The sequence below is a fragment of the Dama dama genome, chromosome 12 (genome assembly GCF_033118175.1).
Source record: "Dama dama isolate Ldn47 chromosome 12, ASM3311817v1, whole genome shotgun sequence".
NCBI lineage: Eukaryota > Metazoa > Chordata > Mammalia > Artiodactyla > Cervidae > Dama > Dama dama.
This window is the reverse complement of record NC_083692.1, coordinates 2380117-2401476: the sequence shown is the minus strand read 5'-3', so window position 1 is coordinate 2401476 and position 21360 is coordinate 2380117. Positions and strand designations below refer to the sequence as shown.

Genomic DNA, 21360 nt, shown 5'->3' with positions numbered 1-21360 from the left:
CAGGGCCCACCCACAGGGACTGAACAGTTCTGGGTGACAAGTTACCCACCAAACACTGCAGCTCTGCTTCCAACACGCAGCCCTGCAGCCCGGCCCCGCCCTGCGGCACTCAAGGCACAGGGGACACGTGCAGGGGTTCGAGGGGCGGCCACAGGTCTCGATGAACCCAGATTCCTGCGGCGTGTGTCGCAGACAGATGAGTCATTTCTGCAGGCCGACCGCTCTGAGCACAGCTCAACACTGCCTTGTCTACTGACTGTTTCCCAGCCAAAATGTAAACCCCATCAAGGCAGTGACTGGGTCTGACTTGTTCACTTAGAACAGTGTTTGGTGCTAGTAAACAACCTAGTGAGGTTCTAGATAAATATTGACTGAATGGTCGTTCAGCATGATTTCTGTGGGTCTCAGAGTTCCCGTCTCTAAAGGGCCCTGATTTTTTTTTTTTTAACGTGAAAGCGGAAGTCGCTCAGTTGTGTCTGACTCTTTGCGACCCCATGCACTATACAGTCCATGAAATTCTCCAGGCCAGAATACTGGAGTGGGTAGCCTTTCCCTTCTCCAGGGGATCTTCCCAACCCAGGAATCAAACCCAGGTCTCCCACATTGCAGGCAGATTTACCAGCTCTCCCACATTTACCAGCTGAGCCACAAAGGAATTTTTAATGTGCTCTAACCCATTTCAGGTTGAGCATTCTTTGACATTGCCTTTCTTTGGGACTGGAATGAACACTGACCTTTTCCTGTCCTGTGGCCACTGCTGAGTTTTCCAAATTTGCTGGCATATTGAGTGCAGCACTTTCACAGCATCATCTTTTAGGATTTGAAATGGCTCAACTGGAATTCCATCACCTCCAATAGCTTTGTTCTTGGTGATGCTTCCTAAGGCCCACTTGACTTCACATTCCAGGATGTCTGGCTCTAGGTAAGTGATCACACCATCGTGATTATCTGGGTCGTGAAGATCTTTTTTGTATAGTTCTTCTGTGTTTTCTTGCCACCTTTTCTTAATATCTTCTGCTTCTGTTAGGTCCATACCATTTCTGTCCTTTATTGAGCCCATCTTAGCATGAAATGTTCCCTTGCTATCTCCAATTTTCTTAAAGAGATCTCTAGTCTTTCCCATTCTATTGTTTTCCTCTATTTCTTTGCATTGATCGCTGAGGAAGGCTTTCTTATCTCTCCTTGCTATTTTCGGAACTCTGCATTCAAATGGGTATATCTTTCCTTTTCTCCTTTGCTTTTAACTTTCCTTCTTTTCACAGCTATTTGTAAGGCCTCCTCAGACAGCCATTTTGCTTTTTTGCATTTCTTTTTCTTGGGGATGGTCTTGATTCCTGTCTTCTGTACAATGTCATGGCATCTGGTCCCGTCATGGCAAATATATGGGGAAACAGTGGCTGACTTTATTTTTCCGGGCTCCAAAATCACTTCAGATGGTGACTGCAGCCATGAAATTAAAAGACGCTTACTCCTTGGAATGAAAGTTATGACCAACCTAGATAACATATTAAAAAACAGAGACATTACTTTGCCAACAAAGGTACATCTAGTCAAGGCTATGGTTTTTCCAGTGGTCATGTATGGATGTGAGAGTTGGACTGTGAAGAAAGCTGAGCACTGAAGAATTGATGCTTTTGAACTGTGGTGTTGGAGAAGACTCTTGAAAGAGTCCCTTGGACTGCAAGGAGATCCAACCAGTCCATCCTAAAGGAGATCAGTCCTGAGTGTTCATTGGAAGGACTGATGTTGAAGCTGAAACTCCAATACTTTGGCCACCTCATGCAAAGAGCTGACTCCTTGGAAAAGACCCTGATGCTGGGAAAGATTGAAGACAGGAGGAGAATGGGACGACAGAGGATGAGATGGTTGGACGGCACCACCGACTCAATGGACATGGGTTTGGGTAAACTCTGGGAGTTGGTGATGGACAGGGAGGCCTGGTGTGCTGCAATTCAGGGGTCTGCAAAGAGCCGGACACGACTGGGTGACTGAACTGAACTGAACACATTTCAGACTCTTTCATCCAAAATGCAGTACTTGGATGCAATCCCAAAAACGACAGAATGATCTCTGTTCATTTCCAAGGCAAACCATTCAATATCACAGTAATCCAAGCCTATGCTCCAACAAGTAATGCTGAAGAAACTGAAGTTGAACGGTTCTCTGAAGACCTACAAGACCTTCTAGAACTAACACCCAAAAAAGATACCCTTTTCATTATAGGAGACTGGAATGCAAAAGTAGGAAGTCAAGAAACACCCAGAGTAACAGGCAAATTTGGTCTTGGGAGTACAAAATGAAGCAGGCAAATGGCTAACAGAGTTCTGCCAAGAGAATGCACTGGTCATAGCAAACACCCTCTTCCAACAACGCAAGAGAAAACTCTACACATGGACATCACCAGATGGTCAACACTGAAATCAGATTGATTATATTCCTTGCAGCCAAAGATGGAGAAGCTCTATACAGCCAGCAAAAACAAGACCGGGAGCTGACTGTGGCTCAGATCATGAACTCTTTATTGCCAAATTCATACTTAAATTGAAGAAAGTAGGGAAAACCACTAGACCATTCAGGTATGACCTAATTCAAATCCCTTATGATTATACAGTAGAAGTGAGAAATAGATTCAAGGGATTAGATCTGATAGGCAGAGTGCCTGAAGAACTATGGATGGAGTATCGTAACATTGTACAGGAGGCAGTGATCAAGACCATGCCCAAGAAAAAGAAATGCAAAAAAGCAAAATGGCTGTCTGAGGAGGCCTTACAGATAGCTGTGAAAAGAAGGGAAGCAGAGCGCAGGAGTTGTTGCGGCAGAACCATGGTGGGCCACCTGAGTGAAGGGGCCATTGTGGCCATCATGCAACAGGGAGATACATCTATAAAACCCATCCTCCAAGTCATTAACATCCGTCCCATTACTACAGGGAATAGTCCGCCCTGTTATGGACTGCTTATGAGTGATGGACTGAATACTCTATTTTCTTTCATGTTGGCAACACAGCTGAATCCTCTTGTTGAGGAAGAACGATTGTCCAGCAACTGTATTTGCCAAATTAACTGATTTATTGTGAACACGCTGAAAGATGGAAGGAGAGTGGTTATTTTGATGGAGTTAGAAGTTTTGAAATCTGCTGAAGCAGTTGGATCAAAGATTGGCAATCCAGTGCCTTATAATGAAGGACACGGACAGCAGCCAGTAGTTCCTCCTCCTGTCTCAGCAGCCAGTCCACCAACCAGCAGGCCCCAGCAACAGAATGGGAGCCCAGGAGTGGCTCCCACTCATCTAAGGCTTTGGTGCCTCAAAGACGTTTGGAAGAGCTGGCAGTACCAGCCAAGTGAGCGGCTCTGGGGGAACACAGGCCAAAGTGGTACCCATTGCCAGCCTCACCCCATACCAGTCCAAGTGGACGATCTGTGCTCCACTTGGTGGAGTCCAAGGTGACGATTTGTGTCACCAACAAAAGTCAGATCTGTACCTGGAGCAACTCCCGAGGGGAAGGGAAGCTTTTCTCCATAGAGCTGGTTGATGAGAGTGGTGAAGTCAGAGCGACTGCTTCCAGTGAGCAAGCGGACAAGTTTTTCCCCCTTATTGATGTGAACAAGGTCTATTACTTCTCTAAAGGCACCCTGAAGATCGCCAACAAACAATTCACAGCCGTCAAAAACGACTACGAGATGACCTTCAACAGTGAGACTTCTGTCATGCCCCGTGAAGACGGTCATCACTTACCCACAGTTCAGTTTGATTTCACGGGGATTGGCGACCGGGAGAGCAAATCTAAAGACTCGCTTGTAGACATAATCGGGATCTGCAAGAACTACAAAGATGTCACAAAAATCATAGTGAAGTCTAACAACAGAGAAGTCTTGAAGAGAAATATCTATCTGATGGATATGTCAGGGCAAGTGGTGAACGCTACCCTGTGGGGAGATGATGCTGATAAATTTGATGGTTCTAGACAACCCGTGATGGCCATCAAAGGAGCCAGAGTTTCTGATTTTGGTGGACGGAGCCTCTCTGTACTGTCTTCAAGCACCATGATTGTGAACCCTGACATCTCAGAGGCCTATAAGCTGCGTGGATGGTTTGACTCAGAAGGACAAGCCTTAGATGGCATTTCCATCTCCGATCTAAAGAGTGGAGGAGCAGGTGGGAGCAACACCAACTGGAAAACTTTATATGAGGTGAAGTCGGAGAACCTGGGCCAAGGCGACAAGCCTGACTATTTTAGCTCTGTGGCAACCGTGGTGTATCTTTGCAAAGGAAATTGTATGTACCAGGCCTGCCCAACTCAGGATTGCAACAAGAAAGTGATCGACCAGCAGAATGGATTGTACCACCATGAGAAGTGTGACAGTGAATTCCCCAATTTCAAGTACCGCATGATCCTGTCAGTCAATATTGTCGATTTTCAAGAGAATCAGTGGGTCACGTGTTTCCAGGAGTCTGCAGAGGCCATCCTTGGACAAAGCACTGCTTATCTCAGGGAATTAGAAGAACGAGCAAACATTTGAGGAAGTATTCCAGAATGCCAACTTTCGATCTTTTACGTTCAGGATCAGGGTCAAACTAGAGACCTACAATGATGAGTCTCAAATTAAGGCCACAGTGGTGGACGTGAAGCCTGTGGACCACAGAGAATACGGCAGAAGGCTGGTCATGAACATCGGGAGGAACGCAGCGATGTGAGAGGCCTGCCGATGGGGCAGGAGCTTGTGGATAGAGGGCTGAAGCGAATCCCCCACCCCCCCACCCCCCATTTCCACCCGCACCCCCATCCCCGCCCTGACCAACAGCAGTGCAGAGCGCCCCTCTTCCACAGACTAAGCCATCGGTCTCGTCACACCTGGGAACCCACTGGCAGCAAAGGGAAATGCGCTCGCGGGGCTGTGGTGTAAACGGTGTCAGACCTCGGGGTCAGCAGCACGGACCGTAGTACCACTCACTCCCTGTCTAGGCTTTTGTCAGTTTTACTAAGATCTCATTATCTTCAACCAGGAATTATGTCACGAGTAATTGACCCTCAATCTGTAGACAGTGAAATAAATTATGTAAGTCGTGTTCCCACTTCTCCAGTGGTGACACCTTCTTAGCTCGGGTCCCTTCCCAGGGGGGAGCGCCGAGAAGTGGTTTTGTGGAGGAACTTGAGTGTTTTAGGAAGCCTGTCTTCCTCAATTTCAAAGGCTCCCTTTCTAGAGGGGTCACACAGTTGCTAATGCCTGGAAAGGCAATAGGGTAGAATTATTAATCAAAGCCATATCTTTTATATCTGAAGAATATCCTTCCTTCAGGGTTTAATAGACTGAGTCAGATGGGTCTGATATTAATCAAAACGGTCTCTTCTGAGGAAGGCTGATAAGCGTTGACTTGCTGTCCCCCAGAGACATCCCGGCAACTACAAAGCATCACTTTTGTCTCCCCCTCAATTAACGTTGCATTTCTATTGGTACGCCTTTTCTACCTGTACATATTTCTTGCATTTCTTTTCTTGATTATGTTTTCTTTTCTTGATTAAAGCTGTATTAAATACAAGGGATTCTGAAGGGAGAAGACCTTTGTTGCCGTTGCCTTGTTTAATAAACAGTTTATTCTCTGGAAAAAAAAGAAAAGAAAGGAAGCAAAAAGCAAAGGAGAAAAGGAAAGATATACCCATTTGAATGCAGAGTTCCAAAGAATAGCAAGGAGAGATAAGAAAGCCTTCCTCAGCAATCAATGCAAAGAAATAGAGGAAAGCAATAGAATGGGAAACACTAGAGATCTCTTTAAGAAAATTGGAGATAGCAAGGGAAGATTTCGTGCTAAGATGGGCTCAATAAAGGACAGAAATGGTATGGACTAACAGAAGCAGAAGATATTAAGAAGAGGTGGCAAGAATACACAGAAGAACTATACAAAAAAGATCTTCACGACCCAGATAATCACGATGGTGTGATCACTCACCTAGAGCCAGACATCCTGGAATGTGAAGTCAAGTGGGCCTTAGGAAGCATCACTATGAACAAAGCTGGTGGAGGTGATGGAATTCCAGTTGAGCTATTTCAAATCCTAAAAGATGATGCTGTGAAAGTGCTGCACTCAATATGCCAGCAAATTTGGAAAACTCAGCAGTGGCCACAGAACTGGAAAAGATCAGTGTTCATTCCAATCCCAAAGAAAGGCAATGCCAAAGAATGCTCAAACTACCGCACAGCTGCACTCATCTCACATGCTAGCAAAGTAATCCTCAAAATTCTCCAAGCCAGGCTTCAACAGTACATGAACCATGAACGTCCAGATGTTCAAGCTGGATTTAGAAAAGGCAGAGTAACCAGAGATCAAATTGCCAACATCCGCTGGATCACTGAAAAAGCAAGAGAGTTCCAGAAAAACATATACTTCTGTTTTATTGACTATGCCAAAGCCTTTGATTGTGTAGATCACAGCAAACTGTGGAAAATTCTTCCAGAGATGGGAACACCAGACCACCTTACCTGCCTTCTGAGAAATCTGTATGCAGGTCAGGAAGGAACAGTTAGAACTGGACATGGACCAACAGACTGGTTCCAAATTGAGAAAGGAGTACGTCAAGGCTGTATGTTGTCACTCTGCTTGTTTAACGCATATGCAGAGTACATCATTTGAAAAGCCGGGCAGGATAAAGCACAAGCTGGAATCAAGATTGCCGGGAGAAATATCAACAATCTCAGGTATGCAGATGACACCACTCTTATGGCAGAAAGCAAAGAACTAAAGAGCCTCTTGATGAAAGGGAAAGAGGAGAGTGGAAAAGTTGGCTTATACTCAATATTCAGAAAACTAATTCTGGTCCCATCACTTCGTGGCAAGCAGGTGGGGAAACAATGGAAACAGTGACAGACTTTCTTTTCTTGGGCTCCAAAATGACTGCACATGGTGACTGCAGCCATGAAATTAGAAGACGATTGCTTCTTGGCAGGAAAGTGATGACAAACCTAGAGAGTGTGTTGAAAAGCAGAGACATTATTCTGCGAACAGAGGTCCGCATAGTCAAGGCTATGGTCTTCCCCGAGGTCACATGTGATTGTGAGAACTGGACCATAACGAAGGCAGAGCACCAAAGAATTGATGCCTTCTTATTGTGGTGCTTGAGAAGACTCCTGAAAGCCCCTTGGACAGCAAGGAGATCAAACCAGTCAACCTTAAGGGAGATCAACCCTGAATATTCACTGGAAGGACTGATGCTGAAGCTGAAGCTCCAGCATTTTGGTCACCTGATGCAAACAGACAACTCATTGGAAAAGTCCCTGATGCTGGAAAAGATCGAGGGCAGTAGGAGAAGAGGGCGTCAGAGGACGAGATGGGGGATGGCATCACTGATGCAATGAACATGAACTTGGGCAAACTCCGGGAGATGGTGAGGGACAGGGAGGCCTGGCGTGCTGCAGTCCATGGAGTCGCAAAGACTCAACTGGGAGACTGAACAGCAGGAAGAACAGCCACCCACGTGGACTCTGGGATTTTCAGATTGTCTAAGTGACCATCAGCTCAACTGTTATGAAAAGTTTTCTTATTACTGAAATGACTTGTGTGAAGTGCTTAGCACAGCTGGCTGGGTTGACCCAAAATCTTCCAGACTCAAGACTGCCTGAAGGACAAGAGGCATCACCGGGGTGGGCATGGTGGCCAGGCTGCAGGACTCACACTGGTCCAAAAACATCCCCCAAAGCTGCTGTAAGTAAAGGAAGCAGCCACCTACATGGACCCCCACTCCCTCCATAACCCCATCTTCCTCTCAGTCACACACACACGTGGTTCTTGCTGAGACCACAGTGTATGTAGCCTGTGGCCAAAATCCAAGTAAAATGAACCACGTCTGACTGGCATCGGGGCATGACTGTTCTGGCACTAGATTCTGGCCAAATGAACCACCCTAGTCTGGGCTCTTCCTGGTACCTCAACCTCCTCCACACCTGGAGAATGAATTCCCTGCCCTTAGCCTAGCTTTTAGCCTTCCTCCATCTTTCCACCATCCATCCTCCAGCAAGAAGCCAACTTGGAAAAGGAAATAGGAAAGGAAATGACATTTATTGAAAGCAACCCGCCTCGGACACCACCATTGTGTTTGCCCTCTCTCCCCAGTCGAGCTGCGGCTCTGACCGTCCAGCGAAAGTCCTGTCGAGGTCAGGAATGCCGTGCACGGCGTCTCACCCCGGGCCTCGTCTTCCCCTCACGAACATCGCAGCATCACTGGCCACGGGTGACGCCCCAGGTCTCCGCGGGGACGCCCCTCCTGGTCCCCCAACCGTGGCTCCCCGGTGGGCCCCTCCCCCGAGCCCAGCGCCCGGCTCTTGGAGGTTGCCTGCTGGGCCCTGGGCTGTCTGGGCGTCTCTCTTTACACTCTGTCCCTCCCTGACTCCATCCAGTCCAGGGCTTTAAATATCACCAATGCGCTGAAACGCCCAACTTGTGACCCAAGCGAGCCCCGCACACTCGGACAGAACACCCACCACCCCGTACGCCTCCGAGGCGTGCACTTCTGTCCCTGCTACAGCTGTCGTCTCTGAGGGAAGCCTCTATGCCTTGCCCCCCATTGTCCCCTCGCTTTCGTTCCGGTGACTCGGGGATTCTCCCCTGGACGACCACCCCTCTCCCACCGTACGCCGCCGTAGTAGGTCTGCCTTCTTCAGGGTCAGCCAGACCGGGGGAGTCCGGGACTCTCCCCTTCCACCTCCGCTTCCGCCCCACTGGACTCTTCAGACCCCTCAACACGTCAAGCTCCTCCCTGGGGCAAGACCTCGCACGTGGCGGGCCTTCTGCTCGCAACACTCCTTCTCCTGCTGTTGGCATGTCCGCCTCCTTTTCATCCTTCACAGCTTGGTCTCCTGTCGCTTCCTCAGGAGGCCTTCCCGACCACCTTACATAAACACGTGCCCTCTGTTATTTGCCGCACTCTTGCGTTTTCTAGCACTTACTATGATTTGTGATTTTAAGCACGGCTTTACTTGTTTATCATCTCCCTCACTAGACTGCATCCTCCCTGAGAACCTGGACTATGCATCTTCTGTTAATCAACTCAGGACCACGCACAGTCCCGGCACACAGCAGAGCTGTTAGGTGACTGATTTCACCTCCTGCAGGCCAGGTCCTGTGCTGGGAGGTTTACAGAAAAACCTATACGTTTCTATACAAGCCTCTGCTCCAAGCAGAGTGGCTTCCTCGTACCCTGCAGAATGCATACAATACTGTGTGTATCTGTGCTAAGTCACTTCAGTCCTATATGACATTTTGTGACCCCATGGACTATAGCCCACCAGGCTCTTCTGTCCATGGGATTCTCCAGACAAGAATCCTGGTCTGGGTTGCCATTTCCTTCTCCGGGGGATCTTCCCGACTCAGGGATCAGACCTGAGTATCCTGTGTCTCCTGCATTGACAGGCAGGCTCTTTACCACAGAGCCCCCTGGTTTCCCATGGAGAATACTGAGCACAGTTCTAACCCCATGTTCCTATCAGCTAGTCGGAATGTACCCCGACTCCCCCCAGTCTGCACCTCCATCACCTCAAGCCCACTTCTCCAAAGCTGTCTCCCCCTTCCCAAACCTGCAGCTGTCTCAACATGCAGCTTCCTGTTTGCCTCTGTGACAAGCTGGACTTCCTCTGTCTCAACATGCACCGACTCTCCTGAAACTGCTCGTTTTATTTAATTCTCAGAAACGGAGTTCTGGGAGGCCAGGGACTTTGTCACTCTTTTTCACTGTTAAAGCCCCAGTGCTGAGAGCGGGCCTGGTTCCCGGTAGGGCTACGCTCAATCCTCATGAAACGAATGAATAAATACTGAATGAATGAATGGCCTGCAAACTTCAGCTCAGTTAAAGTGATTAGGTGTTCTTCCACGGTGGGCTCCTTTTTAAAAAAAAGTATTAAATTTATTCAGATGTGTCGGGTCTTGGCTGCACACAGGACCTTTTCTTGCGGCGCGTGGACCCTCGTGGTGGTGCACGGGCTTAGCTGCTCTGCTGCACGTGGGCTCCTAGTTCCCCGACCGGGGACGGAACCTGCGTCCCTCGCCTCACAAGGAGGCTTCTTAGCTGCCAGCCCAGGGGAGTCCCCTACCATTCTCTCTGCCGTCACCTCTAAAGTGACATGGGGCGTCTTCCCCTGTTTCTTTTCTCCTACCATCTCCCAGGTGCAGGCTCATTTCCTTTTACTCTCTGAATCTCCTGAGAAATGTCATGTACAAAAAGTTGATATATACTAAATAAATGCTTATGGAAAAGTGTCTGAATTTTCTCTTTTCTTAATGCAAAAATGAGTGCGCAGTTGAAAAAGCCACCACTTCCATCCCCACCAGAAGGAAGACATTTTGAAGGCAAGAAGGCAAAGATCAGGACCAAGTCACTCTGCTCCGGAGCCTGGAGAGACCAGCGCATCCAGCAAACGCCCCCTCCCCGGCTGCAGGAGCCCGTCTGAAGCTCCTGCTTCCCTGAGGCCACAAACCCAGGAAGCTCAGCACCCAGGGGACATGGCCAGCCTCACGGCCCTCTTCCTGCCTGCTGACTCCAAGCTACACTGAGAAGGGCTGAACGGTTGCAAAGGTCAACAAGATGACTGGGGAAGTTTAAAAACTTTTACAAGTCAACGTGTAGTGGTAATTAGTGGTCTAATTAAAGCCGGCACAAAGTGGTGATGCACAGAGCCATAACCAACACACAGAATCCCTTGGACTACAAGGATATCGAACCAGTCAATCCTAGAGGAAATCAGTCCTGAATATTCACTGGAAGGACTGATGCTGAAGCTGAAGCTCCAGTACTCTGGCCACGTGATGGGAGGAGCTGACTCACTGGAAAAGAACCTCGCGGTGGGAAAGACTGAAGGCAAAAGGAGAAGGGGACGACAGAGGACGAGATGAGTAGATACCATCACTGACTCAATGGACACGAATCTGAGCAAACTCCGGGAGATAGTGGAGGAGAGGGGAGTCTGGTGTGCTGAGGTCCATGGGGTTGCAAAGCGCCGGACACGACCTCGCAACTGAACACAACAACAAAGCATCCTGGTGACTGACTACAATGGCGCACTCCCCCCTCTATTGCCTGGCCCGGCTGCAAGCCTCAGGGAAGCCCGACCCCAGGAGTCTGACCACACTGCCGGCCCTCCTACGTGCTCCAAGTCACGGCCTCCCACGCAGAACTCCCGATGCGACCCAGGAAGGAGTACAGCCCAGCGGGCGCATCTCCCAGCTCGGATGCTCATGGGCCTTCTCGCGTTAATTTATCCCCACCCTCACCCTCCCCGTGCCGCCCCGGTGGCTCAGATGGTGAAGAATCTGCCTGCAATGCAGGAGGCCCGGGTTCAATCCCCGGGTTGGGAAGATCCCCTGGGGAAGGGCATGGCAACCCACTCCAGTATTCTAGCCTGGAGAGTCCCATGGACAGAGGAGCCTGGTGGGCTACAGTCCACGGGGTCACAAAGAGGCAGACACGACTGAGCAACTTTCACTTTCACTTTCCCTGAATTAAAACCAATTCAGAACCAGGCAAAACACACACTACATACAATCCATTTGGCTTACGCAGAACAGCTGACATGGCAGACAGGAAGAAAAGCTGCTAGCACTCTCCTTTGCTGCTCTGTTTATAAGGCGTAATTTGTTGTTGCTGCTAAGTCCTGTCTGACTCTTTGCAACCCCATGGACTTTAGCCCGCCAGGCTCCTCTGATCCTGGGACTCTCCAGGCAAGAACACTGGAGTGGGTTGCCCTGCCCTCCTCCAGGGGATCTTCCCGGCCCAGGGATCGAACCTGCATCTCCTGCATTGGCAGGTGAGTTCCTTGCCGCTGAGCCACCTGGGAAGGCCAGGACATGGTTGAATATTCCTAAATCAACGTGGAGCAAATAAACAGCATCCCAGCTCAAGCTGCTCTGGCAATTCTGGCGTCAGGGACTCAAGCCGTGGGGGAGGGGTAACACTCCTCTCCTAGAAAGCTGGGGGAGCCCCAGGCCGCTCCTCTGCCGCTGGCTGTGCTGCCCAGAATGGTCAGCCCCTCCTCCTTTCTCTGAGACATAGCCGTGGCCCTCGGTTATTGGGGGTTATCCAGGCTAATCGCGATGCTTCTCAGGCGGAGACCACACGCACCAGCGGTCATAAACAAATGCCCTTCCTTGAGAACGCTGCTGCGTGAGGCTCTGCAATCAAGTGAACGACGCCTGCTTCAGGAATTGGAGTCTGACCTGCCTGCGGTCCCGCTTCCAGCTGGACAGCCAGCCGGGCATCATCATCAGCGGAAATTACAGTTCACCGCTGGCTGCCCGCCCGACGCTGCACCAAGTGCTCCCACGCGCGTTCTCTCGGTTGCAGCTCACCGCAGCTCTCGGGTGTTTTGGCCGATAAAGAAGGGCTTCCCGGGGGCACTAGCGGCAAAGAGCCCGCCTGCCAATGCAGGAGACATAAGAGCCGCAGGTTCGATCCCTGAGTTGGGAAGATCCCCTGGAGAAGGGCATGGCAACCACTCCAGTATTCTTGCCTGGAGAGTCCCACGAACAGAGGAGCCTGGTGGGCTACAGTGCACGGGGTCACAAAGAGTCAGACACGACTGAAGAGACTTAGCACACACACAGATAAAGAAACCGACACCCAGCTGGGAAGAGCGCTGGCTCCTCATCAGGTCCTCTGGCTCCAGCACCCACGCGGCCCCCCATCCGGGGGCCTGCCATGGGCAAGGCAATCTGAGGAGTTCAGAGCAGCAGCCGCTGGCCCTCTGAGGCCAACGCACTCTGACTTCACCTCTGCAAAGCGTCAGTTCCAGTTCAGTTCAGTCGCTCAGTGGTGTCCAACTCTTTGCGACCCCATGGACTGCAGCACGCCAGGCCTCCCTGTCCATCACCAACTCCCAGAGCTTACTCAAACTCATGTCCATTGAGTCGGTGATGCCATCCAACCATCTCATCCTCTGTCGTCCCCTTCTCCTCCTGACTTCAGCAGCAAAGCCTCAGCAAGATGTTTTTTCAGCCTTAACAGGCCTGCAGCTGCCACCCAGGGGGATGAGAAAAACGGAGGTGAGATCCACATGGGTGTGTGCCAAGTCAGACCACGCCCAGGATACATGGGCCGCGTGAGAGCAGGTGCTGTCTCCCTCCAAGGGGGCCAGAGAGAAAGGGGAGTGAGGAGGGGAGGGGTGAGGAAGAAAAGAGAAGGGAAGGAGCGGGGAGAGGAAGGGGCGGGGAGGGGGGGGCGGGCAGAGGATCTGGCAGACGAGAAGTGTGATGGTGTTGTTCAGTTGCTCAGTCGAGTCTGACTCTTTGCAACCCCTCTCTGCAGCTCACCAGGCTGCCCTGACCTTCTCCCAGAGTCTGCTCAAACTCATGTCCATTGAGCTCATGATGCCATCCAACCATCTCATCCTCTGTCATCCCCTTCTCCTCCTGCCCTCAATCTCTCCCAGCATCAGGGTCTCTTCTAATGAGTCAGTTCTTTGCATCAGGTGGCCAGAGTATTGGAGTTTCAGCTTTAGCATCAGTCCTTCCAATGAACACCCAGGACTTATTTCCTTTAGGATGGACTGGTTTGATCTCCTCGCAGTCCAAGGGACTCTCAAGAGTCATCTCCAACACCACAGTTCGAAAACATCAATTCTTTGACACTCAGCCTTCTTCATGGTCCAACTCTCATATACGTACATGACCACTGGAAAAACCATAGCTTTGACTATAGGGACCTTTCTTGGCAAAGTGATGTCTCTGTTTTTTAATATGCCGTCTAGGTTTGTCATAGCTTTCCTTCTAATGAACAAATGTCTTTTAATTTCATGACTGCAGTCACTGTCCACAGTGATTTTGGAGCCCAAGAAAATAAAACCTGTCACTGTTTCCACTTCTTCCCCTTCTATTTCCCATGAAGTGATGGGACCAGAATCTTAGTTTTTGAATGTTGAGTTTTAAGCCAGCTTTTTCACTCTCCTTTCACCCTCATCAAGAGGTTCTTTAGTTCCTCTTCACCTTCTGCCCTTAGGGTGGTATCATCTGTGTATCTGAGGTTATTGATATTTCTCGAAGCAATCTTAATTTCAGCTTGTCATCCAGCCCGGCATTTCACATGATGTATGTAAGTGGGATGAGAAAACACCACAGTGGAAGCTGGGAACCACCCCCAGCCATGCCTCATCCTGGGGTCAAGTGCTTCTTCACAAGCCAGGCTGGACAGTGGATGAGGCCACAGTTTGAGGGTCAGACCGAAGCCCAGCACACAGCATCTCCCCTGCAGCGGGGCAGAGCCAAGAGGACTGAGGTCAGAAGCGCAGAAGCCAAGCGTGTGAAACACAGGCAACACTGCGGGGCGCGGGTGGACGTGGCCGAGGTGACGCCATGAGGATCATGACCAGGTGGGGGTACTTGGTAAAGAGGAAAGAGACCCACGGCATCAGGAGGGGCCCAGGAACTGGTCCCAGGGCCAGGGTCTTTCTGAGAGAGCCCCGAGGTCACCCGCTTGGCAATGAAAAAGCTGAATATATTTAAGCATATTTCTAAAGAAAAAGATACACTTTATCAATTGTGTATCTCTTATTGCTAAACTCATCTATGATGCATCTTCCTATGCTTGAAAATCAGTCAAATTCTTTCCATTATATCCTCCCAGATACATATTTTTCAAATGTAGAAACACAAAAAGGAGTGAGACTTTGAAGCAGCAAACACATCTCAGGACGGGAAGCCCCCAGAGCTCAGGGATGGCGGCCGGTCCGTCTGTCCCCACGTGCCCTGCAGGAACCGGGGGTGGGCGGCCGCTGTCAGATGCCCCCCAGGTGTGGCCCTCGGGCTCTGAGGGACCACCAGGTATGCAGCCGATGGCACTTGGTATGTCCAGAACCTCCTACTGGTCTCTTCTTCCCCCGGATCTTGTGGTCTCAAAACTGGCCTCCGCCTCCACCCATCCCGGTCAGCTCTCGTCACTGCTCCCAGCCCCTGCCTTGAGGATCTGGTGAGGCTTTCCCAGCCGCTGGCTCAGGGCGTTACTGCTCCTTAAAGCCCAGGGAGACGAGCAAAAGGACAAGCAAAGAGGGAAGGGGGCTTCAAAATGGAGCAGTGCCCCAACTCTGACTATGCCAATGGGAATCGCCTTGAACTCGGGTGAGATGAAATGAGGCTTGAGCCAGTGAGCAGTTACAGCACGTAATCTGTCACCTTCGGCAAACTTATCATCATTATTTTCCTGTTCGGTGCTGGGGGCATCCAGAGGTCCAGGAAAAGAGAGCTGAGCCCAACGGCCCTGCTTCTTCCTCCTCGATGCGCAGGCTTCAAATAGGAAACTAAGCTGGCCGGCCCACCCTCATCAATCTCACACAAAGCATTTCCAACAGAAGCTGCTGATTGGGGGTTTCTGAAAGCCCCAAGGAAGTTCATTCCAGCCTCTGGGCTTGTCCGTCAATCACACACACTCACAGTTAGAGGGAGGGAAAGCCAGGCTGGAGCATCCTCTGTGATGACTACGGTTGTTTGTGAAAAGGGAGCAAAAAGATCACCAGGAAAATATTCCCATGTTCTGTCCCTTCTCCCTCTATTTATAACAGCAAGGAAACTAGAACTCAAAACTCAGCCTGGGGGCCATGCACCATCACTCAGACGATCTGTCAGAGACAGATGAGATCAAACTCGAAAGCATCTCTAAGCCAAAGCCACCAAGCCATTCCAAACCTTGAGGCGTTTACTGCAGCCTTTTGTGGGCCCTGCCAATCCGAACCTTTGGAGCAAAGCAGGCCTGCTCCACAAACTGTTTAACAGGATTTGGAAAATAAGCACTTAGCTCCCCAGTGAAAGGGAAACAGAAGCATGTGGCTCTGGGCCCCCAAGCAGAAATGAAATCCCACTTCCGTGAGCTATGCCTCAAGGTTTGAGGCTCTTGAAAATGAAGAGTGGGCAGCTCCATATTTCCGATACCCCGTCGGTAGCTCGGAGCTCCACGGGACCATTCCTAGAGGAAGGGGCCCCCTGCGTGGCCTCAGAGGAGCCTCGGGGGAGTCAGACACCTAGCGTGGTCTCCACGGACACCCATCCTGAAGCAGAAGGCCAAAACAAGGGACAGCTGAGAGGTCTGAACAGCACTGTCGCATTCCTCATAAGAGCAACACGGAAGGACGGCAAACGGCAAATGCACCAGCGTCTGTTATTACATTCAGGCTCTTGAACCTTCTAAAATCCCCTTTCAGAGGCAGCTCACAGAGAAACCACTTGCATGGCACTCCAGCCACATGGACTTTCACAAAAACTGTCTGATACCTGGCAATCCAGTTCTCTAAAGGGACCAGCCATTCAGAAGGAGACGATCCTGTGGGCCAGGGTTGCCGATTCACTAACGTGTCCCGCAGCAAAGCAGGGAGGCCTGGGCAGCACCCCACAGGGGCGGGAGGGCGGCTGATCCCCACGGGGGCAGGAGGGCAGCACGGTCCCCCCAGGGGCGGGAGGGCACGGGTCTGGGCCCCCAGCTGTCCCCTGGCCCCGGGGCTCGGGACTGAGACTTATATTCACACGCCCTTCTCCCTCCTTCGAATCTCCCAGGCAAGTGATGAGCCAGGTGGAGAAGAGACAAAAGAGCTCACTCTGTCTTCAAGAAATTCCAGTTGTGGTGTATATTTCAAACTGCTTCAGGATAATAACTAAACTGAACACATCATGATAAGGCTTTCTGCTTTCCTTCTTTAGGAACTTGATTTAAAAAGAGAAGACAGCTTACCCATTTTTGAAATAGAGGACATGGGCTCTCTGCAGTCCCGTTTCTAGGAAAAAACCTAGTTCTTGATCGTGGGGAGCAGGGCCAGGCTTGGGACTTCTGTTCTGAATATTAGAAAGTATTACCTGGAAGGGGAGAAAATTGGAAAACTAATCAGATCCGCATGCAAGCCTACTTCCTTCACACCCTACCTGCAAACGCACAGCTGGGCTTGAAACACTGAAACACGCGGGTAGTGCGCGGCCCTGGGAGGGGAGGAGAACGGCGCAGAGCAGCTTCCGTGCGACGGGGGGCAGCTGCTTGCTCCCTGGCAGGCGTGCTCCGCCTGGCACGAGGCCTGAGCACTGGAGGGCGTGGACGGGCACACGGTGCCAGCGGGAGCCTCGGCGCGGACGGCTCTGCAAGGCCGAGATGCTGACAGAGAGGCTCCACGGCAAAGAGGCAGGCCCAGCAACGGGCGGAAGCGGCCGTCCCCACCAAGGGCTGAGGTCACGGCAGCCCGCGGCTTCGGCCCTGCAGGCTCTGCGGCGCTTCAGAAAGAGCGGAAGGGCCCAAGAACTAACCGGACAGCGAATCCGCCAGGCTCCAGGGCTGCGGCCGTGGTCTGGGCGGCAGTCAGCTACTTTCAAGGACAGAGAGCTGAAGAAAAACGACCTCAGCTCCCTCTCTCCCCAAACCTGACCGCCTGTCAACAGATAACGAGGTTTTAAAGGTTGGCGTCTTTAGCCCTGCCAGAAAGACTGCAAACTAATCAGGGGAAAGACTTGCAAGTGGAGTGGGACATAATGAAGTGTAAACACATATCTACTGTTAGAGGTTACTCTCTTTAAACTCACGAGTCAAATAAAGCATTTATCAACCAGAAGCTACTTGTGGCCCATTTAGAAACCACACAGATGCTCTCCAAACATGCTGCCGACATCCACTGCAAGTCAGCAGCTCTTCAAAACCCCAGCTGTTAGCCAAACCCCCGATATTCTCGAGGTCTTGAAATGGTCCTTCCAGGGGAGTTAAAGCAACTGCTGGGTCTCCACCTGTGAGCCCTGGGGTGCGGCGGGGGGAGGCAGAGGACACAGACAATGACCAGCATGTTGTAGGATGACATCCAAGTGGGCAACCCTCACATTTGAACCACATCCCAGCATCTTATCAGAAGTGCCTGGCTCCTTCCTGACTTAGCGCTTGGCTCTGCAAGTGCTAAGAGGTAGGTGCTCATCCTAGCTCTGGGCACCGTCATTTCTGGCCCCCTGCGGCTCCTCCCCCAGCCGCCCTCTAAGCGTGGGAGAGGCAGAGTGCCCCTCTGAGCCCCCGTCCTTCCCTCTTAAGTCTCCCAAGATGACCTCACCTGTTCCTCAGAAATCACCTCCAAGCTGCCACCTCCCAACTTGATCGTCTCTAATCCAGACATATCCCAGACTCATGTCTAACTACTTCCTTGACATTTCCACGTGGAAGTCCAGTGCTGAAACTGTTGAAAAAATTATCTTTCACTTGTTTTTGAGAATAGCTTTCAATGTTTAAAAGCTCCAAGATTATTTTAAAGCAAAAACAAAGCAGTACCATACAAAAAAAAATATGAAAAAGCATCACCAAATTCTATCACATAGAAATAACCAGTGAACACTGATTGAACAATAACCCATACCTCTGCCTACATATGTACCAAGAGGAGAGAAAGATTAAAAATCATTTTACAAACACCGGGACTGTGATATGTGCTGGTTTTAATTTTAAACCATTACATTTAATTTTAATTAAATTTAACAGGAGAAACAAAAGTGTAACCAAAGTAAGCACTCAATTTCAGAAAAATGTGTTTTTTAGCACAAAGTTCACAGTCTCTCTAAAATGAAAAACACACCTGATATTTATCATACGTATGCATGCGTGTAACATGTACCTGCATGCATGTGTTACATGTGTATACAGACAGAAAGAGAGAGAGACAAGAAAGAGACAGAGAAGAGAGACAGAGATTAGGGTCCTTTCTTTTTTTAAATGTTTATTTATTTGGTTGTGCTGGGTCTTGGTTGAGGCACCGAGAACCTTCGATCTTCACTGTGGCGTGTGGACTATTCAGTTGTGACGAGCGGAATCTGGTCCCCTGGGGTTCGCGCCCGGGCCCCCTGCATTCAGAGCACAGAGTCAGCCACTGGCCCACCGGGGACGTCCCGCTTTGTTGCTGTTCAGTCAGTAAGTCAGGGCCCACTCTTTGTGACCCATGGACTGCAGCTGCCAGGCTCCGCTGTCCTCCGCTGTCTCCAGGAGTTTGCTCAAGTTCATGTCCACTGAGTCAGTGAAAGTATCCAATCATCTCATCTTCCGCCGCCCCCTTCTGTGGCCATCAATCTTTCCCGGCTTTGGGTCTTTTCCAATAAGTCAGCTCTGCCTCGGGTGCATGGCTCATTCTTTTAATCACATATTTCAGCTCCATGCAGGATCTGTTGACCCATGATAGCAATAAGGAAACTGACATATTCATACTACCTTCTCCAGTGACTTCTCCTCAGCCTCCTGCTTTGTTATAGTACTATTTCACATTGCCAAAATTCCTAACAACTATGTCCAACCCCATAATTGTTTTTCATCAGTTCTATATTAAAATGCATCTGAGGGGTCAGATACAGGTATGGATTAAGAGGTACAAAACAGTATGTATAAAGTAAATAAGCTCCAAGGATATATAGTACAACACAGGGAATATAGCCAATGTTTTATAATATTTATAATACTATAATTATAAATACTATAAATGAGATTATAACAACTACAATGGGATATAACCTTTAAGAATTGTGAATCACTATACTGTACACCTAAAATTTATATAGTATTGTACATCAACTATACCTCAATCAGTCAATCAATGAAATGCATTCACCGTTTCTTTAATCCTCTATTTTAAATCAATTCCTGCTTGGTGGAATACCGCCAAAAAGGGCTCGTGGATGCTACAAGTCCTAAATTCTTCCATGTTCAAGAATATCTCTCTCTTGTCTCTGTCTCTCTAAATCTGACTACAACATTCTTGGATTTCACACTTTCTCTTCCTCAGAACATGCTAGACGATACTCCAGTCACCAATGCGGAAAGTTGCTGTGGACAACTTGGAAGCCAGCCTTGCCGTCCTCCCTGCAGACAATCTGCAAAGAGAGTCCTTTTCTCCCTGAAGCCTAGAAAGTCTACCAGAAGCTGTCTTGCCAGCCACCGTTGTTCTTGGAACACAGCATGAGCTCTCAATCTACAAATTCAGATCTGCAGTGTCAAGCCGGGCACTGGAGTCGGGCTGCCATTCTGAGCTCAGAGCCCAGCTCCACCACCATGGACGAGGCACAGACTCTAAACTTCAGTCTCCTCGTTGGAAAAATGGAGCTGGCGACAGAATTCCTCCCTCAGTGTGGTCCTGTGGACTAAATGGATAGACTACTTGGCACAGTATATAGCAAGTGCTCAATAAAGTCTTACTTTTTTGAATTCAAGAATTTCTCTTTGATCATATAATTGTATTTTTTTCTAATTTTTTTCCATTTTATTTTTCAGGAATACTAATTGTATGCACTGTCTCAACTACTGTGGCTTTGTAGAAAGTTTAGAGACTAGGAAGTATAAGTCCCTCAACTTTGTTCTTTTTCAAGAGTGTTTTGGCTTTTCTGGTCCTTTCCATTTCCATATTAATTTATGAATCAGCTTATCAATTCCTGCAAAAAAAAAAAAAGGCAACTGAGATTTTGATGGGGATTCCATTAAATTTGTAGATAAATTTGGAGTACTGTTATTGTGACAAATTAAGTCTTTTGTTCCATGAACATAGGCTGCCTTTCCATTTAGGTATTTTTTTTAAATTTCTTTCAACAGTAATTTATAGTTTTCAGAATATAATGTTTGAACTTCTTTTTATTACTTTAATCTTTTTTGATGCTATTATAACTGGAATTGTAATTTTAATTTCACTTTCAGATTGCTCATTGTTAGTGGATACAAATAAACGTGATTTTTGTATACTGACTTTGTATCCTATAAACTTGTTGAAATCATTTGTTAGTTATAGTTTTGTGTGTGTAAATTCTTTAGGATTTTCTATATACAAGAACATGTTATCTGCAAATAAAGATAGTTTTACTTCTCCCTTTCCAATCTGGATGCCTTTTATTTCCTTTTCCTGTCTAATTGACTCGAGGCTAGAACCTCTAGTCAACAGAAGTAGTAAGAGTAGATATCCTTGTGTTCTTCCTGATCTTGGGAGGAAAGCATCCGCTCTTTCACCTTTATATACATGGTTAGATGTTTCACGGATGCCTTCTATCAGGTTGAAGATAATAACTTCTATTCCTAGTCTGTTGAGTTTTTGATCACGCAATGTGTTGGATTTTGCAAAATGCTTTCCCTGAATCTACTGCACTGAGGTTATCATTATCATGCACCTTTTTCCTTTATTCTATCGATATGTTGTATTACGTAATTGATTTCCATATGTTAAATCAACCCTGCATTTCTGAAATGGATCTTTCTCGTGGTATGTCATTTTTTCTCAATGCTGCTAGATTCAGTTTGCTAGTATTTTGCTGAGGACATTTGCATCTATTCATGAGACTTGTTGTTTAGTCACTCGGTCTTGTCTGACTCTTTGTGACCACACAGACTGTGGCCCACCAGGCTCCTCCGTCCATGGGATCTCC

The 21360-nt window shown here is 48.9% G+C and overlaps 1 protein-coding gene and 2 pseudogenes across 7 annotated transcripts in view; 1 reads left to right on the top strand and 2 right to left on the bottom strand.

The window, feature by feature from the left end:
- The window catches only part of TTC7B (tetratricopeptide repeat domain 7B), a 265869-nt gene that overhangs the window by 162471 nt on the left and 82038 nt on the right, over window positions 1-21360 (bottom strand). For all 7 annotated transcript variants that reach the window (XM_061156423.1, XM_061156424.1, XM_061156421.1 and 4 more), the window contains exon 5: window positions 16688-16809. In XM_061156423.1, coding sequence (XP_061012406.1) covers window positions 16688-16809 — 122 coding nt within the window. The remainder of the gene's footprint in view (window positions 1-16687; window positions 16810-21360) is intronic.
- On the bottom strand, window positions 126-235 carry LOC133067572 (small nucleolar RNA SNORA11; annotated as a pseudogene).
- On the top strand, window positions 2804-4695 carry LOC133067149 (replication protein A 70 kDa DNA-binding subunit-like; annotated as a pseudogene).